General features: G+C 40.7%; 1 protein-coding gene across 2 annotated transcripts; it reads right to left on the bottom strand.

Annotated features, from left to right (window-relative positions):
- Nucleotides 1–31: 31 nt before the first annotated feature.
- Nucleotides 32–25,034, bottom strand: DARS2 (aspartyl-tRNA synthetase 2, mitochondrial). Of its 2 annotated transcripts, XM_084866018.1 has the most exons (17): nucleotides 24,324–25,034; nucleotides 23,369–23,468; nucleotides 20,307–20,373; nucleotides 18,764–18,865; nucleotides 18,309–18,404; nucleotides 18,033–18,156; nucleotides 17,286–17,332; nucleotides 15,411–15,517; nucleotides 14,027–14,096; nucleotides 12,767–12,946; nucleotides 11,378–11,485; nucleotides 10,221–10,283; nucleotides 8,782–8,934; nucleotides 7,184–7,402; nucleotides 6,918–7,028; nucleotides 6,249–6,324; nucleotides 32–5,548 (listed from the first exon to the last, which is right to left on the bottom strand). In XM_084866018.1, the coding sequence occupies exons 1-17, from the start codon at nucleotides 24,445–24,447 to the stop codon at nucleotides 5,334–5,336; spliced, it is 1,962 nt and encodes a 653-aa protein (XP_084722144.1). In that variant the 5' UTR covers nucleotides 24,448–25,034; the 3' UTR covers nucleotides 32–5,333. The 2 variants fall into 2 exon arrangements, with proteins under 2 accessions (XP_084722144.1, XP_084722145.1); XM_084866019.1 differs by lacking the exon at nucleotides 20,307–20,373 and having other exon boundaries at nucleotides 24,918–25,006.
- Between the last annotated feature and the right edge of the window lie 201 nt (nucleotides 25,035–25,235).

Below are 25,235 nucleotides of genomic sequence, written 5' to 3'. Positions count from 1 at the left end.
TTGAAGAAAGGAAAATAGGACATTTTTGTGAGTAAGACCCCAGGGCGAGAGACTGCCAAGTGACTTTCATGTATAGTTCATAGGTTCAAAGGATGTCATAGGTTCATAGGTTCAACTGTCTTTGCAAGTGCAGTTGATGCTGAGAAACTAGACCTTCCTCAGCGGTCCCCTTATTGCCCACAATGTGCAAGTGAACCATTGAAACATGAGCTCACAGATAAAATTGAAAGAAAAGCAGGTGATCTTAATGTGGAGGAGTGCTGAAGCTGTGAGCACCTTGGTCTCTGGCCAAAATTGAAATGAGTCCCCTAGTGACTAGCTGTCTAAGGGATCAATCCCCCAAAAGGAAAGCGCCTGGGAAGAACAATGGAGCATGTTGAATATTTTTGAGGTTGTTAGTACTGTGATTATAGCAATGTCCTTTATTTTTGGAAGATCAATTAAGGCCGAAACTGGTTTGGCTCAGTGGTAGAGCGTCGGTCTGCTACTGAAGGGTCCCGGGTTCGATTCCGGTCAAGGGCATGTACCTTGGTTGCGGGCACATCCCTGGTAGGGGGTGTGCAAGAGGCAGCTGGTCTGTTTCTCATCGACATTTCTAGCTCTATCTCCCTCTCTGTAAAAAATTAAAATATTTTTTAAAAAAAATTAAGGAGCGCTAATTTTGCAAATGTATGGGTTGCCTATGAATTTCTCTTAAACTGGCTTGCAGTTTTGAAATTCTAAGTCAATACCTGCCAGTCAAATTTCAGCTCACTTTCTAATTCAGCACTAATCAAATAGAGCTGTGATTTAATTTTTTCCAAATAGGAGCTGCTGTTTGAATTCTAACACTTCTAGGACATGAAATTATTTCAAGTTAGCTCTAGCTCCATTTAGACCCCTACTTTGAAGTTACTTTAGACTTTTAATACTATTGATAGTTCTGCAGGACAGTTCAAGTATCCATATTCATTTTGGTTCCTGGTTCTTACACAAGTGGCCTCCCACAGGCCCTGAGGCATCCTGAAACTGGACCAGCACTATCTCTTAAATTATGCACTTGCACATGTTTTCACCTAGTAGAATGTAACTAACTACATGAGTTACAGCAGTGTTATCCAAACTTTCATCAGTAGGTGGTTATATTTATTGAAGAGGGATCAGGTGAAGTCTTGGAGAAGTTTTAGGGATTTGAGTGACAAGGCTGAAGATAAAACACCCTGATCTTGAAATGGGGAAACAAGTTAAGCTAAAGCAAAATCTAGCACAAAGGTCCTGCAGTTTGGTCAACTGGTTGAGGGAAGATTGCCCCCTGAGAGGTTAATTGAAGCAGTGAATTTAAAGTATAAGAATTACAGCCATTAATTCTGTCTTGTTAGTAAACTTGGGTGATGAAAGAAATTTTTTTGAACTGCAATCTGCTGTTTTAAAGATTAAACAGTGGTTAATGAAACAGTGAATCGCAAGTATATGAGAAAAATAACTTCTGAACTAACTTCCAAACAATTAGATGCCGTTTTCATACTTTTGATTAAAGCAAATTTAGGATTTGCCTTCATTTTCCAGATAAGACTCTAAGAGGCAACAAAGGCAATAGTCAAAATATAGCAACATATTTGTAGTGAACAGAAGGCACTGGAGGATCTGGTGTGGGAAAGGGCAGAAACACTACTAAAAAGACTAGACAGGAAAGACTGCAGTCTTGGTTTGAAAGTCCCAGTGGTATACTTGAAGGGAAAACTGGTTTGACAAAGTTGGGGAGACTAACCTTGTATCCAAAAGTAAGACTAGGTCGGTTTAAAAAACGTGACCTTTGGTGAATACCAGTGGGAAGTCGGACTAGCATGTGTCCACAAATTCCAGAAACCTTGTCATTCTATAACCTGTCGTGTGTGGGAAGGTGTGGGAGGTATTACAGCACTGGTAACAAGTCCCTGGTTCCTGGATTTATACTTAGAATATCATTGATTTCTGCCCCTGAAAACATACCCATCTACTAATGGGTACCTAGTGATTTGAGGAAAAAATACAAAACCATTGACCCTGACCTCAACCCCATCACAGCCTACTATGGAGAATTGGAGTACGTTTTGCTGCATGTCCTGCCAAAAACGAAAGGGTCTCCTGCAGTTAAATTCAGTCTGAAAGGCTGGGTTCCATAATTATAAACCAATGCTTTGTTAAAAACTTATCACAGCTATTAAATCTTAAAGGAATCCTCACCTCAAGCTCCTTAACATCTCGGTGCTTACATGAAAAGTATTACATTCAAGACAAAAAGTGTGCTGTACAGATGAGAAGACTAGACCCTGGTTTACCCCAAACATTGAGAGAAGGTCAAGGTTAAGCTAGCATAGCAACAAGCTGCCAACATTTGAGGGGCCTTCGCTATCAGAAAGGCAGGTCCTTCCTTACCTGTATGGTCTCACAGCTGAATGAATCATCAGTATGAGTGGTTTGTCTATGTCTATGTTCTCACAGCTGAATGAATCATCAGTATGAGTGGTCTGTATCCCCTACTAAAACCTCTAGGACAGTGGTTCCCAACGTTTTGGGGTTTTTTTTTTGGCCATGCCCCACCTAAGCATCTCTTTAAAATCCTGATGTGCACCTTTCCCCCTATGTAATAAAAGGCCATTAATTTGGTCTAAACAAGCTTCCAAAGAACATGGCATCCATGAAAAAAAAATTGAAATGGAAGAAATCACTAAAATTGTTAAAATATGAAGTGATAAAAATAGTTTCAAATATAAGAGAACTGAAATGCATAATTATGATATTTACATATTATGAGGCCGCTGACAGTAAGAAATGCAAAAAATTTACTGTTAACTCATTCTCAAATTGCTCTCTTTAATCAAATTTGCCCCGCTGTGGGTCATGTGCCTGGGCTTCACGTTGAGAACAGCTGTTGTAGGACAATCATGATTTACTCATTTTCATGTCCCCCCAGTTCAGTCCAGAGGTCAGTGTGGATTGTTACTCTTGATTTGACCCAACAGGTTTACTGAATACCTACTATAACCAAGTAGTGTTTTAGGTTTGGGAATATTGCAGAGACAATGTGAAAAAAAAAAAAAAAAATCTGCCATCTTGGATCTTACTACATCCTAGTGTGGCAAATTAAAATGTGATTAATGCAGTAGGGAAAGGGGTCATCCTTTTGAATATGGTTGCCCAGGAAAATCTTCACTGAGGAGCACTTAAGCAGGCAGGATTAGGGAGTGAACAGCAAGTATCTGGAGGAGAGTTGCTAGGGTCAGCTAGGGCAAAGGCCTGCATGGGGCTCAGCCTGGGAACAGGAAGGAAAAGCAAGGGTGCCAGTGAGTGGAGCAGAGCGGCGCAGGGTGTGGTCAGGTAGTAAGGCTCTGCAGGGCTTTGGTGTTCAAATAACGACTGGCTTTTCTCAGATAGGAAACCGCTGGAGGGTTTTGAGCAGACGTGGCTTCATCTAACCTTCCCCAACAGTTGCTTACCTTGTTTTTAAAATTTGCAACATAGGATAAATCTAAATTGCCTATGAGGTTGGGGATTGGATTTGAAATAAACTTGGCTTCCAATTTACAATTAGTTTGGTTTGCAAAGTCCTGGTTGTGTCATTTTCAACTTATTAAATATTTCCTTAATTTCTGAGAAAATGTTTAAAATGTCACTTCAATGATTAAGATATAAAATAGTGACATTTCTTTGAGTTTCAGATAAGCATCTTTTTTTTTCTTTCCCTTCTGAGGCAGCAATAAAGAAAAGCTGAGTGATGCCCCAGGGGCTAGGTCTCTGAGATGCCAGCACAGCACTTTGTGACATCTTGGGACGTGGGGCTTTTGGTATTAGTAGCCCAGAAAACAACCTACAGATTTGGGGTGTTTTCTGAAACTCATTCCAGTATACAGACAATATTTTGGTTAGAATGAAACTAAACAGTGAATGTAGTGACTTTATTATATTAAAAATAAGGTAACATGCATGTGGGATAGATGTAAAATTGCATTTTCCTACCCAATAAAGGGCATCTCAAGAAGTTCTCTCTACTGACAAAGTGCAGGCAGAGTTGGACATCCTTTCTTACCACGAGAGCCCTGCCAACAAGAATTTTCTGGCGTCAGGGTCCACAGACGGGGAGAGACTGGGTTAAGGACAAACTTTAGGGGACAGCTTTCTGCAGTTGGGAAGGGCATTCATGCTCTTCCCAGCCCATTGAGCAGCCGAAATGACCTGGAAGTGAAGCTGCTGTTATTTCCAAATAGATCATAGTATCAAGTTGCTTAGAACACTGAAAAAAACAAAGAGGGATATAGGCTGATAATTTGTGTTCACACATTATAAGTCAAAAGAATGCCAAGGCAAAAGAGGAGATAATGTCAAAAAGAACAATTTCATTAATCAAGGCCTGCCTTGTTCCTATTTTATAATTATTAATCAAGCTTTTTAAAAAAACTAAATCTTTATTATTGAAAATATTGTGGGTGTCCCCCTTTAACCCCAATCACACAATGTAAGAAAATCACAATGAGCCAACACATTTGAGGTTGGTTTAAGGTAAATGTTTTTAGTACAATTTAAGAAAAGGTATTCAGGGATTACTTAAAAAAATAGAAATAAACAATACTGATGCATAAATTTACCGTTTTTCTTTTCCTACAGGTAATCAGTTTTGTTTAATCTTAAATTATAAAATACACAGCTATACCTGTTTCTGTTTACAGATAGGTTGACAGTCATACATTTGTATCATGCCTTATAATTTTCTAAAGCACTTCCACTCACATTATCTTCCACGTACATGATCTCTGGTTGTGGCAAGAAAAGCCGTGAGGCAGCCAGACAAGTTCTGTTTGCATTTCCCACCGCAGGAGGGAGACGAAGCAGGCCTATGTATGCTCAAAGTGAAGCAATGACGGATTTTGTGAGTTTCATTTCAGTAATGTTTGGCATTATATCATGTTGCTTTTCACTATGTTACGATTATCCAGCTTAATTTATAGGATTTTCTTGGTGAAGCTGGTTAAACGGACTCCTCCATTAACACCAGCCTAGAGGGGTAAATATTTTCTCACATTTCACACATGATCTGATTACTCCTGTTCCAAGTGAACAACCTACTCTCCTATGGAAAAACATGATTAGAAGATACTTAGCCATTATATTCTAACAGAGCCATCTTTCACCCCTCTCCAAGTAAAAAGGAACTTCAAAAAAGTCCCAAAGAATTCTAATAATGCATGTTATCAGGTCCAGAATGAGTACTGTCTGTTTCTCCATTCTGGTAAAGAATTTTTGCCTGGAATACTTCCACCGAAAGACCTGTCAGATCTTTGGCAGAACCCTGGAGGGAGCAGAGGATGAAAACCCAAAGCTCAACTTTCTGCCTGGCGAGGAGGGTTCAATGGGTTCTTTTCCGCTTCTTTGTCTGTCGGCCAGGAGACCTGAATATGATAGGGCTTCAGGTCCTCAGGAGGGATAAAATCCGGGGCATTGCTCATGAGGTCTTGCCCCCGGAAGGATTTTGGGAAGGCTATGACATCTCTGATGCTTGGCGCTCCAGTGACGAGGCATATCAGTCTGTCTAACCCTGTGAGTAAAACACAAAGTTAACAGATGAGAATGTAATCTGAGGATGGGAGTGACTTCGTTTTTCTACTATGGTTACAGAGAACTTTTAAATAAGAATCTTTACCAAGTTTCACCCAGGCATAGTTCCCTGCCTTTTCAGAGAACTTTTGAGGTTACTTTCTCACTTTAGAAAAATTGCCCAGGACTGAAAAATGCTCAGTCACATGTACTGGGATGAATAGTGACAGCAAGTAATATCTTTAGCAAGGGCTTACTAAAGACTAAACAAAATTAGGTGCTCTGCAGGAGTTTTAACACAGAAGGAGGTTCCTGTGGTTGAGGAACTTCCTAGAATTTCTCATATTCTCCTTGATAAAAGAGGCAAGGTGAACATCCTTGTCCATCAGAAGGGCCATGACACCTTCCTACTCACACAGGCTGGGCAAGGCAAACGGGGCTTTCCCGGCTGCTACCAAGGTGTCTGAGCCCCCAGGGATTTGAGCTAAGACCATGCAGTTCCATTCTATTAAATCCTTTAAATGCAAATTATAAATTTTAGCTTTATAACTGGTAAATAAACACAACATAAATTCTGTAGACCCCTTGAGCTCACTCCCTACCTCCATTATTCCTCCATCCACCACCCCCCTTAAGCTGAGCCCAAATTTGAGAGGGTGCAATGGAATGAAATTTGGCTTGTGAAAGGGCAGACTGTTTACCTAAGGCAATTCCTCCATGAGGGGGCGCCCCGTGATCTAAAGCCTGGAGCAAGTGGGAGAGCAATTTCACGTCTTCCTGAAATTCAAAAGATAATTCCGTTTAAATACACACTGAGGGACCGCTAAGTGCACACTGTGTTTAGGTGTGAAAGGGAAAACAAAGGTAAGTTTAAAAAGATCTCAAGAGGTTTACAGTAGAGCAAGGTGATGTGATTAGTCACAGATACTAAATCCTGCAGAGAAATGCCTGGCGCTCAATAAATGCAGTTATAATGCAAACAGTAAGACCAAGAATATGGCTCCAAAAGGTACGATGAAAGCAGGGAACAGTCTGTCAAGGGACCAGGGAGGGTATTAGGAAGCAACAGTGTCAAATGCTGGGAGGTAGGAGAGATTAGGGCAAAGCACGGGACATTGAATTTGGTGACCAAGAACAGACCAGTGGATTTGGGTATTCATCTCGATGAATCAAGTGTGTCAGTGCCTATGAAGTGCCTGGCATATACTTAAGCAGTGCCTGGCATACAGTAAGCACTGCCAAACAGCTATTACCTACTTTTCAAAGACTTAACACTAAAGGTAGAGAAGCTGATACTATCTGTATCTAGTGAATCCTCTATTCGTTACAAATTTTAACACACAAACAAGGCCAGGTTAGGAACATGTTACCTTCAGTAATGTTTCCAGGATGTAGTGCTGGAGCTGTGCATCATGAATTCGGACAGAACCGCCTCCTATCTCACTGCCGTTTAAAACCAAGTCATAGTGCTGGCTACGGACCTACAAGATTCAGAGTCTTGACATTAGAGAATGTTAACTACTGACTCAAACCGACAGTTTGTTCTGAAGCTTCCAGAACTGGGTCAGACTGAAATCTGAAGTTCTTTGCCCCCCCCACCCCCAGTTCCTTTGATTTGCAAGCACAGACACGGTACCTTTTCGGGCTTAGTGTGGAGAAGGTGGATGTCACTGGGATGGGGAGCCGTGAATGGGTGGTGGGCTGACTCCAGCTCCCCGGGGTTTTCCTCCTTGGGAAGGAAGAGTGGGAAATCCACCACCCAAAGGAAAGAGAACAGAGCTGGGTCACGGAGCAGCACTCCTCTCGCTTCTAGAAGGTCAGCACATTCCAGCCGTAATTTTCCCAGCAAAGTGCACTGCAAACAGAAGATAGGAACATTGAGGTAACGGCTGGGACAGAGTAGTCAGCAATGACCGATCTGGACTCTAAAGCCAGGCCATTCTCTGAGAAAAGATTAGCCAAGTAATAGGCACCCCCAGTGGTCTGGGAAGGACTGTCACCCTCAGTGCCTGGGAATGGAGGACACAGGTATCAGCTCGATGGACCTGAGTCTGATCTGTTTGCTACTAACATCACTGCGTCCACAGTGAAATGGAGATAAAAGTTTTCCAGGAGGCTGTGGTGATGACGCAGTGAGATAAGGCTGAGTAAGGTGCAAGATGAGGATAAAATGTATAAGGTGCAACCTATTCCCATGATTTCCTTACTGCCCCGAGGGTGTGATGAGGATCGGCGGAGTGCTGGCATGTACTTAATGTTCTACAATGCTTGCTGCTAGGAGAAGGGCAGGGTGGATTGGAGGTTAACTCAGAGTGAACCAGACATTGAGGGTGAGGGAAAAAAAATCTGGCTCCTCCACATCCCAGCTGTGTGCGCGCAAATTTTTAACTTCTCAGCCTCAGTTCTCTTTACAATAGTAACAGTAGCGGTACTTGACATTTACAGTATATTTTCAGTATTTGTGTGACTTCTATACCACTTCTGCATATTTTACAATGGCCTATTCAGCTACGTCCAGTCTTCTGTGTATCTCCTGAAGAACAGTGAGTCGGCTGGTGCCTGGCAGCCCTCACCACCTCCCAGTGACTGCTCCAAGGAAGAGGATCCTGCCACGATCAAGTAGGGCCAGGTGTCTGCCAGCCAGCAGCCCTCCAGCAGTCTGACCTGTCCTCCACGTATAAAAGTTAGTGACTACCGAATTTTCTTAATTTACAAATCTTTGAAAATGAACGTATTTTTTCATAGCTATACATTGAGTCCCGACAGCCCTCTACCTGAGTGGCTTTCCTAATGGGAACCACAGCCAGTCTGCGAACAGTGCCCACGGAGGCTAGTGGCTGGTGCAGAAACCAGTTTTTACGAAGTGCTGAAAGACATTCACTCATATATCCCTAACTGGTTTGGCTCAGTGGATACAGCAACGGTCTGCAGACTGAAGGGTCCTGGGGTTCGATTCTGGTCCAGGGCATGTGCCTCAGTTGGAGGCTCCTCCCCTGGGTCCTGGTAGAGGCAACCAATCGATGTGTTTCTCTCACATTGATATTTCTGTCTTCCCCTCTCTCTAAAAAATCAATGGGAGAATATCCTTGGGTGAGGATTAAAAAAAAAGGTATTTACTCATATAAAAACTCATGCAGAGCAGCTCCATTTAATGAAATTAACAGTCAATTTCAAATGTGTATCACATGCTCCATTCAGCCCCACAGCCCGGAGCGTGGAGGTGACTTCTCTTACTGCTCTCTTGTGCTCTCCGGCCGTTAGCAGGACCATGTCCTCCTCTTGGGTCTCTATTCGTCTCAGCAGGCCCAGTCCTTGCTCCTCCATCACAAGCTTAGCAACCGGAGAGTTCCAGTTCCTATTGGCTTTCAGGAACACAGGTAAGACTTCCTGTGATAAAAAGATTTATTAACACTTTTCTAAAAAGTATAACGTATTTCTTGTTCCCAATAGAAGAAAACTTACATGAGATTATCTTTATTCCCTCCTGAACCCATTCAAAAATGATACAAAAGGAATTTAAAAAGCAATCTCATTATAACAAAAAACAGAGAATGATGGTATGTCAGTAGATGAGATTTCTGCAAATTTTTGGCAGATTGCAAGTGAATGGAGCATAAAGTCTTATATTTTATTTATTTATTTATTTACCTAAATATATTTTATTGATTTTGTACAAAGAGGAAGGGAGAGAGATAGAGAGTTAGAAACATCGATGAGAGAGTCATCGATCAGCTGCCTCTTGCACACCCCCTACTTGGGATATGCCTGCAACCAAGGTACATGCCCTTGATTGGAATCGAACCTGGGACCCTTCAGTCCCCAAGCCGACGCTCTATCCATTGAGCCAAACCGGTTTGGGCAAGTCTTATATTTATTTTAGATCCTTTCTTCAAAGTGTCACTGATTTTAATGACTCAAAAAACATGACTATTTTTAAAGTCATTGATTCCAAAATGGCCGAGGCAGTTTCCACTTCTTGTGAGATTTAAGAATGCCCATTTCCACTCCTGTTCCTCCTGTTTTAGTTCTACCATTAACCAAGCCCAGAACACAGTTATCTCTCAAAGTCGTATTCAGAATTTTTAAAAAGGTACAGGAAGAACAATTCATTCAGGTTTTCCTTCACACCCACCACAGTTTCATTTAAACCTTGGGCACATGGGGCTCTATTAATTTTCCTAACCAGATTAAAGTACTGTTGTTTATTTTAAAAAGCTATGGTTGAACTTCCATTCTGATTAACAGTGAGTTCAACTAAGTTGAAGTCTTAGAATTATATCCAGAGGTAAGTTAAGTTTAAAAATAAAAAGGAGCTCAGTGGATAGAGTGTCTACCTACCTACTAAAGGGTGCTGGGTTCAATTTCGGTAAAGGGCACATGCCTGGGTTTTGGGCTTGATCCCCAGTAGGGAGTGTGCAGGGGGCAGCCATTCAATGATTCTCTCTCATCATTGATGTTTCTATCTCTTTCTCCCTCTCCTTTACTCTCTGAAAATCAATAAAAAAATATTTTAAAAAAATAATTAAAAAAATAAAAAGGAAAAATAGAAGAATGATATGAAATAACAAGATCCTGAAAAGTAAAGTTAGTGAAAGAACTCAAGCAATTATTAGTTAAAAATATTGAATCCCTAAAAAGACAGGAAAAAAAAAGCTGCTGTAATTAATCCTTACCTGATCAAAATGGTCAGCTGCAAATTTCCTAATCGATTCAATATCTTTCCTTTTTAAGTATTTCTGATGAAAGAAAAAGTAAACTCAATAATATGACACTTAGCTTCATAAACATGTTTATAATAGCAAAGGGAATAAAAATATATTTTGTGTTCATCGCAAGAGTAGGATTAAATACAAATTTAATTTCTGCTGCCAAGTAACAAAAATTTAAAGCTTTAATTTTCCAAACTCTGGATGCAAGTCTCACTGGAAATAGCTGTGCATGTATTCCATGTAATATGCAGGATAAATGTTCCAAATGAATTTTTACATTCTGAATTGTGAAAGAAAATATAACTTTCAGATCAATAAGAAGATTCATAATTTAATTATTTTAGGTCTCTTAAAATTCTTTATATCTTACTTAGAAAGACATTGAGATAATTTTTATAGGCCACTTAAGTATTATAGATATGGGAGATAAACAAAGGAGGAGTCAGGCTTCATGACCCAGCAGGTCTTGGGGAAGAATGGACATCCTCAAATTGGGATAAATAATAATGACAACAATATATGCTGTACAGAGATCACCTGAGTACATTAATTCTGTCTGGACTAGAGTATGGATACCACATTACTTTCCATTGAACATATGAAGTAATTATGAGACTGAATTCTTATCCCCAGATTGAATATACTTAATATGCTTATATATCCGAATGAGTAGTCTTTCAAAATAGTAATCTTATTCAAGACCCAACATGCAAGGGATAATTATGCTGGGTTAAGCTGAGAGAGCTCTGGACAAACTGAGGCTGGAGACAGAATTTGAATATGATGTTATGCTCATCACTAATGAAAATGACCCCAAATGAAGCAGGTGTATTTTACAGCAATGTTTAAAAGGGGAAAAAGTAAAAAAGCTCTAGATCTTGAGTATAAACTCATATTCATCAGGCTTTATTGTTCTCCAGGGTTTTAGGGACATTGTTAGACTTTATATGAAGATATGTAAGTATTTTCTTCTTAAAAACAATTTTTATGAGTTTACTTGAAAAGGTTATATTCTCATTTAAAGAGGACTGTCCTTTCTGAAGTTTAGACGAGCCCATGTTGAACATATTTACTTCCCACAAGCAGGTTCTAGAGAACACACAGAATTGTGCCTCACTTACTGCTCCTTCAGGGATGCATATGGCTTTGACGGTTCCTTGGGGTTTACTAAGTGCATCTTGAAGAAATCCAACCTCTGTGTTTCGGAACACATCACTGATGTCTACAATCTGGAAAATGGGTTAAAAAAAAGGTAACTAAAACATTTTACAAACAAGTTTTTAAAGAAAGTAGAGCTGTTAACATCTACAAAGTGCATTCGTATAGAGTGATTGTCATATGGCTCCTGCTAATGTACTCTTCATTAGTATTAATTCATCTCATTTGTAAAACAGGAGTATAAGGAAGGCACTCTTATTATCCTCATTTAATAAATGCAAAAACCAAAGCACAGAAAAGGCAAAAACTTGCCCAAGATGACACAGCTGGTAGTGGCAGAAGCACAATCAAAGCAGTCTGACTTAAGAACCACTATTTCATATTCCAAAACAAGAAACAAGGAGTGTTTGTTTTGGAATATTTAAATTCTTGTTTTTTGGCAGCAGCTGTGAGTAGGCAGTTAAGACTTCGTGTAGCAAATGTTTTTCAATCTAAGAGCCGAGCACTGCCTATTTGTAGACGAGGCAGGACTCAATGTCTGAGGCCTCTGAGCTGAGAACAGATGCGGTAACGCCACCAGCATCACACAGACAAAGGGCTGTTGCTCTCAAAGAGCATATAATGAGAGGCTTGCCAACGGAAACTGCTCCATGTACATCCTCCCCTGACCCTTATAGTTAAATATGCATTGATCTTAATAATTTGAAAAAATTTTCCATAGGTTTGAGCTCTTTATTTTTTTAAATATATTTTATTGATTTTTAACAGAGAGAAAGAGAGAGGGATAGAGAGTTAGAAACATCGATGAGAGAGAATCATTGATCAGCTGCCTCTTGCATACCCCCTACCGGGGATGTGCCCGCAACCAAGATACATGCCCTTGACCGGAATCGAACCTAGGACCTTTCGGTCCGCAGACCGACGCTCTATCCACTGAGCCAAACCTGTTCCAGCGGTTTGAGCTCTTTAAATACCACAGAAAAAGAATAAGTATCTCTTACGGCCTTCCAAGTGCCATTTTAGTTAGCTTAAGAAAAAATGAAGAGGAAAGAACAGGGTTTTTTTGTTTTTCCTTTCAAGTTATCATTTGTGTCCATATAATTGATAACTTATCAATTAATAGACACTTTATAGCAAGAATCTTGCTCTCTGGAAATTGGTTTTGGACCATAGTAGATAGAAAAAAATATTGTGATTGCTGTAGCTCTAAAACAACAAAGGCAACAAGCTAAGGTAACAACAAAAAATATGATACAGCAGTGCGTGCAACTGGTTGTAAATTTCGAAGTGGTTCAAAAGACTGCGGGACTATTTGGGGGCAGAGACCTGGAAAATTGAAGAGTCAAAGGTACCTTCATCCCAAAGCGAGTGTCGGGTTTATCAGTTCCATAGCTGGCCAAAGCCTCAGCAAAAGTCATAGCAGGAAAAGGCACCCCCAGGGGCTCTTTGTCTCTCGGCCAGGAATACTGGAGCAAGCCCTCAATCAGACTCCGGATCCCGGTCTGGTCTACAAAAGACATCTCTATGTCAATCTGAAACCAAACAACACATGGAAACTGACTTGAACAGCCATAATATCACTATGTACATATTCATATATTTCTCTGGTTTTATGTTACCCCAGGATTCTGGACATAAATACTTAATACATGGGGGGAATAAATATTATTGTACATCTGTGTTTAAACTTTTTCCTTTTTAATTTCAGAGAAGGAGAGAGAGAGAGAGAGAGAGAGAGAGAGAGAGAGAGAGAAAGAAACATCAATGATGAGAGAATCATCAATTGGCTGCCTCCTGCACGCCATCTACTGGGGATAGAGCCTGAAATGCAGGCATGTGCCCTAACCAGGAATTTAACTGTGACCTGGTTCATAGGTCGAAAACTGAGCTACACCAGCAGGACTGTACATCTGCTTAATGTCAGGTACTGTGCGAATGCTTACATACATCATCCACTTGTTTAGTTCCTATGACTACCCATGGATCATAGCAGCTAAGTCACATGTCCATGTACATACAGCTAGTAAGTAGTAAAGCTACGCTTGATCCCAGGTCTGTCCACATACAAAGCTTATGATTTTTGTGCTTCATCACACTGATTCATACGCTACCAAACAGAAACCAAATCATAACAGCTCTGATGAGTGCCCTGAGTAGGCAGAGTAAATATCAACATATAGAACTGTTACCCTGTTTCCCCGAAAATAAGACAGTGTCTTACATTAATTTTTTTCTCCCAAAGTTGCGCTAGGTCTTATTTTCAGGGAATGTCTTATCTTTCCATGCGCTAGGTCTTATTTTCGGAGGATGTCTTATTTTCGGGGAAACATGGTAGTTCTTAATGTATAAGAGGGTGTTGAGAACTTTATTATGACCATGAAAGTGTTATGGGATCTTTGGCATCCCTTAGTTGGTGGCCAAAATCCTTATAAAAAGGACACATGCAATATGTCAAAAGTTAAATAATGAATGCCTCCCCTGCAGGCCAGTTTCACTAAATATCTGATGGATAAAATGTAATGAGAAGGTCTGTCTCACTACTGTCCTGGGCTGGAGACCCTGGGCTGCAGTAAGACTGCATGATCGAGAGACAAGTGAACGTAGCTTTGTACCTGCGTAAACTCGGGCTGTCTGTCTGGCTTCGAGCCTTCATCTCGATAACATCTGGCAACCTGAAAATATCTACAACAGAAAAACAGCAGGAACTGAGTCATGATTCTAATGAGACATACACACATTTCCCCCAAATTCATGGCCGTGCAGGCTGAGATAAATTAATTATAAAGACCTAATGGGCATATAAGAAATTTAAAAATTCTTATATGGCCATGTCCTAATCTAATCAGAGACATAGCTGACCCAGAATTGAACTATTCCATATGTTGCTTTAGAAAAACACAATGGCACCTTTGGATATGCACATAGTAGACCGGCCTGCAAGGCGGTTCATGCTTCTTCACCCAGACTCCGTGCTTTGGCCAAACTGAACTACTTGTTGCTCCATGAATACACGAGCTTTCCTGTGCTATGCCATTCAACTCTCAACTCCATCTGCTGAAATGAACTCTGACCCAGGAGGCCCGGCTCACAACGTTTTTATACCTCACAAACGATGTAATTTCAAACCCCTTATATCTACCCTGCAACTCTCAATGTACTCATTTTTTGTTCATATCACAGTTGGTTTTATTTATTATCCTATTCTGTCTTACTAGATTCATTAATTCTTTGAGAATAAAAGCTCTTCTGTTTTGAATCCCCTACCACATTTACTATAGATAGTTTAAAGCTCTGCACACAGTGGCCACACAATAAATCTTTACTAAAGTATGACAACATTTTTAGAGTATTTTGCATGTATTTCCCAAATGCTCATATATTTCCTAACCTTCTTTTAAGAGTTCAGGCAGCCCTAGCTGGTTTGGCTCAGGGGATAGTGTTGGCCTGCAGACTTAAAGGTCCCGGGTTTGATCATGGTCAAGGGTATATGCCCCGATTGCAGGATCAATCCCCAGTAGGGGGCATGCGGGAGGCAGCTGATCAAAGATTCTCCCTCATTTTTTAGTTTTTATTTTTTTGTTACTCTCATCCAAGGATATTTTTCCATTGATTTTATTTTTATTTTTTAGAGATAGTGGAAGGGAGGGGGTAAGATAGAGAGAGAGAGAGAGAGAGAGAGAGAAAAACATTGATTGGTAGTCTCCTACAAGCTTCCTAACCAGAGCCAGGGATTGAGCCTGCAACTGAGGTAGGTGCCATTGATCAAAATCGAACCCAGGGCCCTTCAGTTCGTAGGCTGACACTATCCATTGAGCCCAAGTGGCTAGGGCCTCTCTCATTATTGATGTTTCTATCTCTCTCTCCCTCTCCCTTCCTCTCTGAAATAAAAAATTATATTAAAAAAAAAAAAAAAGAATTCAGGCAACTTTTTTTTCTTTTTCCTTTCCTATCCCCACTTTTCCTTTCCTGACAACTACTAGCATAAAGAAAGCTCACCTGTCTAAACCACCAACCATCAGAAGCTGCTTAAACTGCTGTGGACTCTGAGGGAGAGAATAGAACTTTCCAGGTTCCCTGGATGGTACTACAAACTCTTTTGCACCCTTTTAACGAGAGAGGGGTGGGGGGGAGAGAGAGGAGGCATTATTAAAAGAAACAAACCCAAGAACTGGTGGAAGCTGATATTTCAGCTCATCAATGAACTAAATAGCAAAGTCCTCATGATGACAGAGATCATTTCTTGTTCACCTTTTAGTCCCCAAAGGCTTGCACACAGTAGGCTTTGTTCGGACATAGTAGGTATTAAATGTATGCTTGTTGAAATAAATTCTCAATTCTTATTCACATAATTCCTACCTCCTTTTCTAAATTAAACTACCGTTTTGAGTCCAGATATTGTATAAACAGATTGAACATCAAGGTTTAGAAATGTCAGTTCTTAATGAACAAGGGATTTATATTTAGGGAACCAATTCATTATTGATTGCATCTATAAAACTCAGAATACTCAAGTAGAATGGAAAGATTTTTATCTCAAAGTATTGACCCATACAATTTGTTCAACTCTCTTCTTTTAAGGAAAAATATAGTTTTACTAAAGGACCTAAAGGAAGACTTCAACGAAACCCACATGAGAATGACCAGTCAGAATCCCATTTCTTTTTACCCCTCTTAGTTTTGACATTTAGAATAAAAGAGTGAGAACAGTCAGAGGGATTCTGAAGTATGAGTGGCCTTCCCTGGCCTATTTCTAATATTCCCAGATTAGTTCATCTACCTCACATTTGTTGAATGCAACTATTTAAAAAAAAAAAATTAAGTTTATTGGGGTGACGTTGGTCAATAAAAATTACATAGATTTCAGGTGTATAATTCTCTATAATACATCATCTGTATATTGCACTGTGTGTTCACAAGTCAAGTCTACTTTCATCACCATTTATCCCTTCTTTACCCTCTCCTAACTCAACTCTTCAACACCACTATGAACTGAATGGCCAGAACCCTGGTTGGCAAACTGTGGCTCGCAAGCCACATGCAGCTCTTTGGTCCCTTGAGTGTGGCTCTTCCACAAAATACTATGGCTTGGGTGAGTCTATTTTGAAGAAGTGGCGTTAAAAGAAGTTTAAGTTTAAAAAATTTGGCTCTCAAAAGAAATTTCAATTGTTGTACTGTTGCTATTTGGCTCTATTGACTAATGAGTTTGCCGACCACTGGGCTAGAAGATGCTATTTTACTTGTTACTAAGCTTCTTTCTAGCATTTTCCATGTGAAAGGTTCACCCTGAATTAAAATGCCCAGGAAACCCAATGCAAAGCTAAGGACTGGGGAGTGTGTTGGGTCCTGGAAACTGTAGCCTATGAACCCCTTTTAAGTGAGTATCACTGAGACCTAGAGAACATAGGGCAACAACGTGTGCTCGGACCTGGTTCAATGAGCTGCTGCACCCAAAGCAGTAGGTGTGACTGCTGCTCAGCACCAAGTCCTGTTTTCTCTCCTAGACCACGGAGCAGGGATGGCCAAACCCCAACTCCAAGTTGCTAAGGCCCTGCTGTGGGTGAGAAGGGCAGGCTCAGTTAAGGGAGGGATATACACTGGGGTTGGGGGGATAGGGGTTCATCTGGGGCCTTGGCAACAGGATCCACTCATATCCCCAGAGAGAAAATGGAATGTGAGCAGGTGGCACTCGGACATGGCTTGCCTCTTAGCACCTCTGCTTCACTGGCCATTTTCTCAGCTCTTAAGAAAATCTGGATAATGTGATCACCTTGAGGCAGTAAAATAAGTAAAAGAAATAAAACCAAGTGAATAAGAATGCAAAGTGGGCCAGTTTCCTAACTAACAGGACATTACAGTAAGGTTGATACGCACTCCTGGAGTCCTCTTAAACAGTGTCGGTGTTTCTACGTCCACAAACCCTGAAAAGAGAGAGACGTTTGCATTTAATAGATAGAAATTTGTCAAATATGATGTCTACGGGAGAGTCCAATAATCTGAGGCTACCCTTAATTAGGAATTTTGTCTGAAAAAGTTACCAAGCCCACTGATGCTGGTTTCTATAAACCCAAGAAGAAACCTGAACATTTTCATGAAATCCTATTCTCTTCATAAAGTTGAGACTTTTGTAATGAAATAATGCTTACTTAATGGATCCTTGTCTATGAACTCTTCTGGTTTTTTAAATATTCTGCTAGCATAGCAAAAATAACACAAATAACATAAATAGAGTAGGAAAAGACTCCGGGGCTAATTTAATTCCCATGACATTTCTGAGCTCACAACAAATGCTATTTAAGCATGATAAAGAATTTTTAAAATGTACAGGGCTGTCTGACCTGCAGTAGTGATGGGAAGTACTTAAGGTAACAGGCACTAGTGCCTTTAAAAAGCTGTATCTGTGACCCAGTAGGGAGGTAAATTATGCTCTAAATTACTAAATTATGTTCTAGGACAAAACATCTGGAAATTAAACTTCAAAAACTGCTTTACACATTAAGTGAATTCCAGACCTCTGGCAACATTGGACCCAATGATGCTAAGGCGAGGATACAGTAAAACTGGTGAATAGAACAGAAGAGATGCTAAAAAGCTCCAATAACATGCAGGCATCCCCCTTACCATGCAGGTTACAGAGATACTCCCGCATTTTCATGACCATCTGGGACCTCAGCCGCAGGTTGTACTGCATTTGGAAACTGCGCAAGTCCAAGTAGCGATACTGCAAACGAAGAGCCTCTGTTTTCTAAACAGATTTAAAGATTTTTATGTTAAAATATCTTTTCAAATATTAACAAGACATTAACTTTAGATAGAGAGCTTGAAATTTCACAAACTTTATCTTTAGCTCCCACCGTTTGGATATACAGAGTAGGTATTAATAACAGAGGATGGCACCTTCATAAAGTCCTTAACTTCAAAGGGCAGCTTCTTGCACGGATTCAGAAGTTCAGCTGTTTTAACCTTAACTTCAATCTCACCTGTCGGCATTTTCTTAGAGAGAGAGAGAGAGAGAGAGAGACCTATTTAAAAATTTACTCATCAGGATATGTACACAGCCAATATTTGTAAAATACGTGATTTACTTATGTATATAACATGCACAAGTGCTTAGTGTGTAGTCTAAATGTTTGTGCATAATTTTGACATTCTTATGCATACCTGTGGCTGATATGACTATTAACAAATATCGTAGCATGCACATTTATATCAGTGTGTATGTTTATAGTGAAGATTCTGAAACCTGTAGGTTCATTCAGAGAACTTACAGAGCTTTAGTGCCTGAACGTGCAGACAGACAGTGCGAGTGTATACGGTGACGTGTACATAGATACAGGGTCTAAACTACTAACTGGGTTCTCTTGTCCTGGAGGCCGGGAAACCACTGTCCCAGACACTTGCACCACAGATTCCACGGGGGCTTCACATAAAATCTTCTTCACGGAAGCAGCGGACTACAGAAAACGAGGGGAAAACAGTTCCAAGAAACACATGAGTTTAAAGGAATCTGTGCTGACTCTAGTCTATGGTTTAGAAAAACGGTAATACTCATAGAGATTAATTGCTTTAAATACTGGGGCTGCCCTTATGACTTTATTAAAGAATTTGGTAAATTGCATCACAATTTTGACTCCAGTTAATACAAGTCAAACTCTTAACTAAGAGTGTAAAAATGCTTTTCTTCAAGGAAAATAAGGAAAGAAATGATCAATGCAAACAAATCCCACACTTGAAAGGCAACTGTTTCCAGGGTTAGTCTTAGGGTCAGTTAAGTCCCACAGCAATAATGGAGTCTGAAGGTTAGCTATGCTCATTTCTAGATCCTGAGAGAATTCATTGCTCTTATTACAAACACTAAAGGCTGAGTAAATAAAATTTTTCTTAGGCCTACAAGCATTACAATAGAAACTAATATTGCCCAACAACTATGATAAGTGAGCTTTATTTTATCTAATTTTAATGGTAATTATTTTTAGCAAGTAGTACCTTCGCATGGCTCAAACTTCAAAAGAAACAAACGGATATACAGTGAAGTCTCCCTCCTGTCCTTGCCCTTCAGATCCTCTTCCCAGATACTCACGGATAGCATGAGTGTCTAGGGACACATCATGAAATACACACACGCACACCTCCTTTTTAATACAGATGACAGCACCCCTGTTTTGTTTCCTCTATCAATATACCTTTCTTTTTCCATATTAGTTCATAAAGAGCTATCTATGGCTGTCAGGATGTACATTTTTATGCCACGCTTTTATTGGGGAACAACTAGGTTCTTCCCAATTTGTTTCTATTAAAAATAATCCCGCAATGAAAAACCTTGTATTTATGTCATTTTGCATCTGTCTAAGTCTAGGTGTTAAGATGCTTGTGAGATAACTGACTAGAAGTGGGAGGAGTGGTTGATAGATGCACTTCTAGCTTTGATGTTGCCAAATTGCCCTCGATGGAACCAGTGCCATTTGGACTCCCTCCATGCATGTAGGAACACTTATTTTCCCTAGCAGTTGTCAATCTGTGTGACAAAAATAACAATTCTGTGTAGTTATCTCTCTCTCTCTGAGTGAGGTCGGGCATATCTCCTTTTTCTTTTCTGTTAACTTTATGTTCATGTCCTAGGTTCATATTTCTGCTGGGTCACTATTTTTTTTTTAAATTTGATCTATAGTAACCTTTTAGATATTAGCAATATTAGTATTTGATGTGCTCATTAACAAATGTCTCATTTATATTTGTACAGGTGTATGTTTGTGGTGAACATTTTCCCCTGGTTTGTCATTTGTCTCAATGTTGTTTGTATTTTTTAACTTTTGAATTTCAAACCTCAAACAAGTTTAGTTACCCTGACCACAGCATCAGAGAGGCTTTCAGTAACAGTAGCAAATCTTCCATTACCTCATCCTGAGGAATGAGAACTTGAACAAGCCCCTGGAAATCTCTTAACACCAGGAAGATGTTTTGCCTGATTAATGAAGAAAATGAACATGTTAGGATAAAATCTCTGGGCCAAAATTTAAGCAGGCAAAGCAAGGTAAACAAACAAAAGGCCCATATAATTTCTCACATTTATTATAATAAATAATATGTGTTTTTGTTAGTTCTAGTGTCCCAGTGCACAGATTTGTGCACATTGAAAGGAAATTAAGTAGAAGGAATATTTTAATATCACTATTTGTGTCTTGCTAATGAAAAGAAAACAGGATTTTATTGAGTCTCTTATCTACCTACTCCAGGACTTCTGTGAGGGTCAAATGAGATGAGGCACAGGAAAATGCTTCACAAACATTTGGTGAAGCTATAAAATGTTTGCATCTGGCTATAAAGTAGTTGGGTTCCTGGGCTGAAGAAACTCCAAAAAAGCTAGTCACTAGGGAGAGGCACCTGGGTGTTGCTATGTGATATCATTACCTGGTGCCCACAGTAACCTTTTCTAGGCTGGGCTGGGCTGGGCTGTGGGCCACATTTGGCACCATGGGGTCTTGGCAGCGTTGGCTGTGATTTGGTGGGGTGTCACTCGGGGGTGGTGGTGGGACCTGTGTCCACGTGGGGGAAGCCTAGTATTGGTTTGTTGGTGCGAGGTCTGTGTGCTATTCATTTTTAAATGGCCAGTGCCCATCAGAGCTACTGGTCAGATGGACAGACGGACACTTAGCCTTTTATATATATAGTCATGAAATTTTCTATGTAGTTTTTTGTTGTTGTTGTTGTTTTTTTTTTTTTACATCCTCACCTGAGGATATGTTTATTGATTTTAGAGAAAGGAAGGGAGAAAGAAAAACATCAATGTGGGAGAGAAACATTGGTAAGTTTCCTCTGGAATGCACCCCAACTTGGTATGTGCTCTGACCGGGAATCGAACCCAAAACCTTTTGGTATATGGGACAACACTCCAACCAACCAAGCCATCTTGCCAGAGATCTATGTAACTTATTAATGAAAAACAAAACAAAACAAAAACTTCTTTTTCAATTTTTTGTGGCTATACTAGAGGCCTGGTGCACAAATTCGTGCACTGGTGGAGTCCCTAACCATCAATCAGAGCCAATGAGGGCTGGCTGGTCACGGGGAGGGACTACAGGAGGTTGGCTGGCCATAGGAGATTGGCTGTGGGAGTGCACTGACCACCAAGGGACAGCTCCTGTGTTGAGCATCTGCCCCCTGGGGGTCAGTGCGTGTCATAGTGACTATTCAACCGGTTGTTCGGTTGCTTAGGCTTTTATATATATAGATAGATATTCAGCTTACTAATATCATCCAGATGGCTTATTAATGAAAAGGAAGATTTAAAAAATGTTTTATAATAATTTTCATTGGCTTAAGTCTTTATAAGAAAATTTTATTAAATTTGAAAACTTTCCACATATTAAAATCCAAGAGAATATTTTAGGGTACTAAAAACATCTGATTGGACACTTTTGAAGTATAGCAATATAAAGCCTTTTCCTAAAAAAAGATATAATCTAAAATTTTCTATAGGAAGTCCAACTACCGGTACTAATTTAATATATCTATAAACCATCTAAAGGTCTCCCAAATTCCAACATTTTTAGCATTTAATCTATATTTTTTTATACTGTCTTTATTACCAACAAGATATTCAGAAAGCCTCCTCTGATTTAAAAAAAAAAAAAATATATATATATATATTTATATTGATTTCAGAGAGGAAGAGAGAGGGAGAGATAGAAACATCAAGGATAAGAGAGAATCATTGATCTGCTACTTCCTGCATGCCCCACTGGAGATCAAGCCTGCAACCTGGGCACGTGCCCTGACTAGGAATCAAACCGTTTATAGGTCGATGATCTATCAGTGAGCTATGCTGAGTGGGCACCTCCTCTGATTTTGAGAAGATGAAGTCAACAAACTTATGGGTCAAATGTCCATCCAACTGGGACATATTCTTTAGAGAGGTCACACAATCTATGTATTTGGATCTCTTCAATGTGAATTACTGTACTATTCAGAAATGTTCTAGAATACAACAACAAAAGGGCTCTAATCTTAACAAATCACTGTTCTCTACTTAAATTTAGAATAAAATAAGCTTGTTCATGCTCTTGGAGCTTACTAGCTGGCCTATTCCCAATTACTAGTTCTTCAGAGTTTTAAACTAAAAAGTTAAATTCCATGGCTGAAAGGCTTTTTAAAAGAAAGTGTTTATTAGTCCATTGCTACAAAAAACAAAACAAAAAACAAACCCCACAACCCATACAACACAAAAAAAGACTGGTCTTGGGCATGATTAGATAGAGAAAAAAAAGAACAGCATGTCTGTTAACCCGGAATTTTGCAAGTGTTTTTAAACCTGAAACAGAGAGAAAGGTGTGACACCTTAAATAAATGAGGCATGCGGCCCACCGGCCGCGAGTTTGACATGCTTGGAGCTGTTCTGAAAGAACTAACATTAGCTATAGACAAAGGGAATGGGAGAAGGTTAAGCAGGGCTACTATGGGCTAGGGCGCAGCAGCAGAATCTGTAAAGCTCATGTGTGAACAAGAAGCAGAGGCTCCTGGGATTTGACAGGCCTGCCTATTCACTCTTTTTATATAATCTCAGAAAGAGCCACCCAAATATCAATTATAATTCCAGCATACATTAAGGAGTGTGAGCAGTCTTTTGGTGGTTTTGCACTATAGCTGTTAACCAATTAACCCCTTTATCTCTTCCTTCCACCCTCTGGCCTGCAGTAATTTAACTCAGGACATCTCAGAATTTTCTCCTTGTCAGGAGTCCTTAACCCTTGTAAGCCAAGGGGCATTGCAGTTCATTGGTGGATCACACTTCCTTATTACACCCTTCAACGTATGCTAGTGGTACTTACTCAGAGTAACACTATTTGGGCCTTTCAAAACAAAATGGAAAATTTAACGAATTTTGAGAAACTTGTAGGAGTTGCAAAGCTTTTATTTTTCTGACAACACCATGCATTCTCAAACCATCTGAGGCAACTTACCTTCGGTACTGAATCCATCCACACAAGGTGACTTCTTGACCTAGGTGCGAAGAACGCAACTCTCCACATGTGTTGGTCCGGGCAACAAAGCTACTGAGTTCTAAAAAGAAAAAAGCAAGATGAAAAACCTATTATATATTTCTTTTCCTTTTTTTTTTTAATATATATTTTATTTATTTATTTATTTTACAGAGAGGGAGAGAGAGAGAGAGAGAGAGAGAGAGAGTTAGAAACATCAATCAGTTGCCTCTTGCACATCCCTTACTGGTGATGTGCCGGCAACCAAGGTACATGCCCTTGACCGGAATCGAACCTGGGACCTTTCAGTCCATAGGCTGAAGCTCTATCCACTGAGCCAAACCGGCTTCGGCAAAATCTATTATTTCCAAACTGCTTAAAAATAAAGACTTCAAGTCGCATCATCTTAGGTATTTCATGTCAATGGATAAAATTTATAAAATCTAAGTGTGTTATTTGATTCAATCACTATTAAATCTATAATGTCAAAGGTAAATGTGTTAAAAAGACAACTAAATAATTGCCTTAATGTGAATTTTTGCCTTATGTTAGGAAGTCAATCTTTTTTGATCACCAAGCATTTGCATTGACCTAAAATTAGCCCATTCTTAATAGCACAGCACGGATCCTTCCCCTATCCAATAGCACCTTAGGAATCACAGAAATTGGATGGTGCAGTGACTAACTTTAGTGTGAAAGTGAAACAGTCACCACGTACACTTAAAATTTTTGAGACTTAGTAGCATTAACTAAAAGCCTATCTATGTGGCTCATTTTCTGGTCTTTTTAAGCTCCAGGAAAACACACACTATAGTGTAAGAAAGGAAGGTGAATGATCTGCTTTTACGTTAAGCCCATCCGCCCAGTTCAGTCTAGCGGGGAATGGAGAAGAGGAGGGAGTGCTGTCCAGAGGACCAGAGCTCCGCTCGGCTTTCACCTGGCACTCTCCGCGGTGCACTCAGCAGCAGACCTCTGGGCAGAGACGGCCGGATCAGCCGCACGACCCTTCCGGTGGGCGCGGCCAAGCCCCTCTTTAGCCCCGCGAACCACCCGGAGAACATGGTGAAGCCGCTGGAGGGCGAGACGCTCACGAGTCCCACTCTGCGGGTGTTGGACGGTGGTCCGCGGTCATTTTTGGAAATACACACGAATCCCTTAAAATGCTAGGTGTTCCCACTCTCTGCTCCAGCATGTAAGCCCTTCTCCGCTGAACATTGAAGAACACGTGTCCGGAAACCGGATCGATTTACAAGGTCTTTGGGGTCCTTGGGGAGTGGGTGGAAGAAAGACCTTTCTCCCCTTCTCCAGGCATCAGGTCCTACTTCTGCTAACAAACACAGCTGCGGCCAGATGTGCAAGAACGCCCGCACACAGCGGCGCGAGGCGGGCCCCCGGGCCCAGGGAGAGACGGAAGGGGCCGGTCCTCAATCGCACGCCCTGTCCTTTCCTTCCGCGCTTCCCCGAAGGTGCCCGCGGCAGGACCGGGAAACAGGGAGAGAACTCAGCCTCGCGTTTCAATCCTGGCGCCGACCTCGGATATTCAGAATGAGGAAGAGGGCACATCCAAAACCGGCACGTTAGGGTCCGATCCTCCCAGCACCTCGGCCGGGTGAGCCCAAGCACGCCCTCCAAGCGCTCGCGAGCGCCCAGGGTGACGGTGAAGACGATCAGCCAATCAGAGCGGAGCCCGCGCCGCCATGCTTAGTGAGGCCGGAAGTGGGAAGGAAAGCTTCGGGCCGGCGGGAAATAGCTGTCGCCGCGCGCTTAGACGCGTGAGGATGCTGGTTCGATTGCTCGAACGTGCGTGCCCTCAGTAAAGATGGCGACCACAGTTGCTTCACTGACTTGG

Source organism: Pipistrellus hanaki (genome assembly GCF_964339955.1).
Source record: "Pipistrellus hanaki genome assembly, chromosome: 18".
NCBI classification, from domain to species: Eukaryota; Metazoa; Chordata; class Mammalia; order Chiroptera; family Vespertilionidae; genus Pipistrellus; species Pipistrellus hanaki.
The sequence above is the reverse complement of the archived record's forward strand: the minus strand, read 5'-3'. Positions and strand labels throughout refer to the sequence as shown.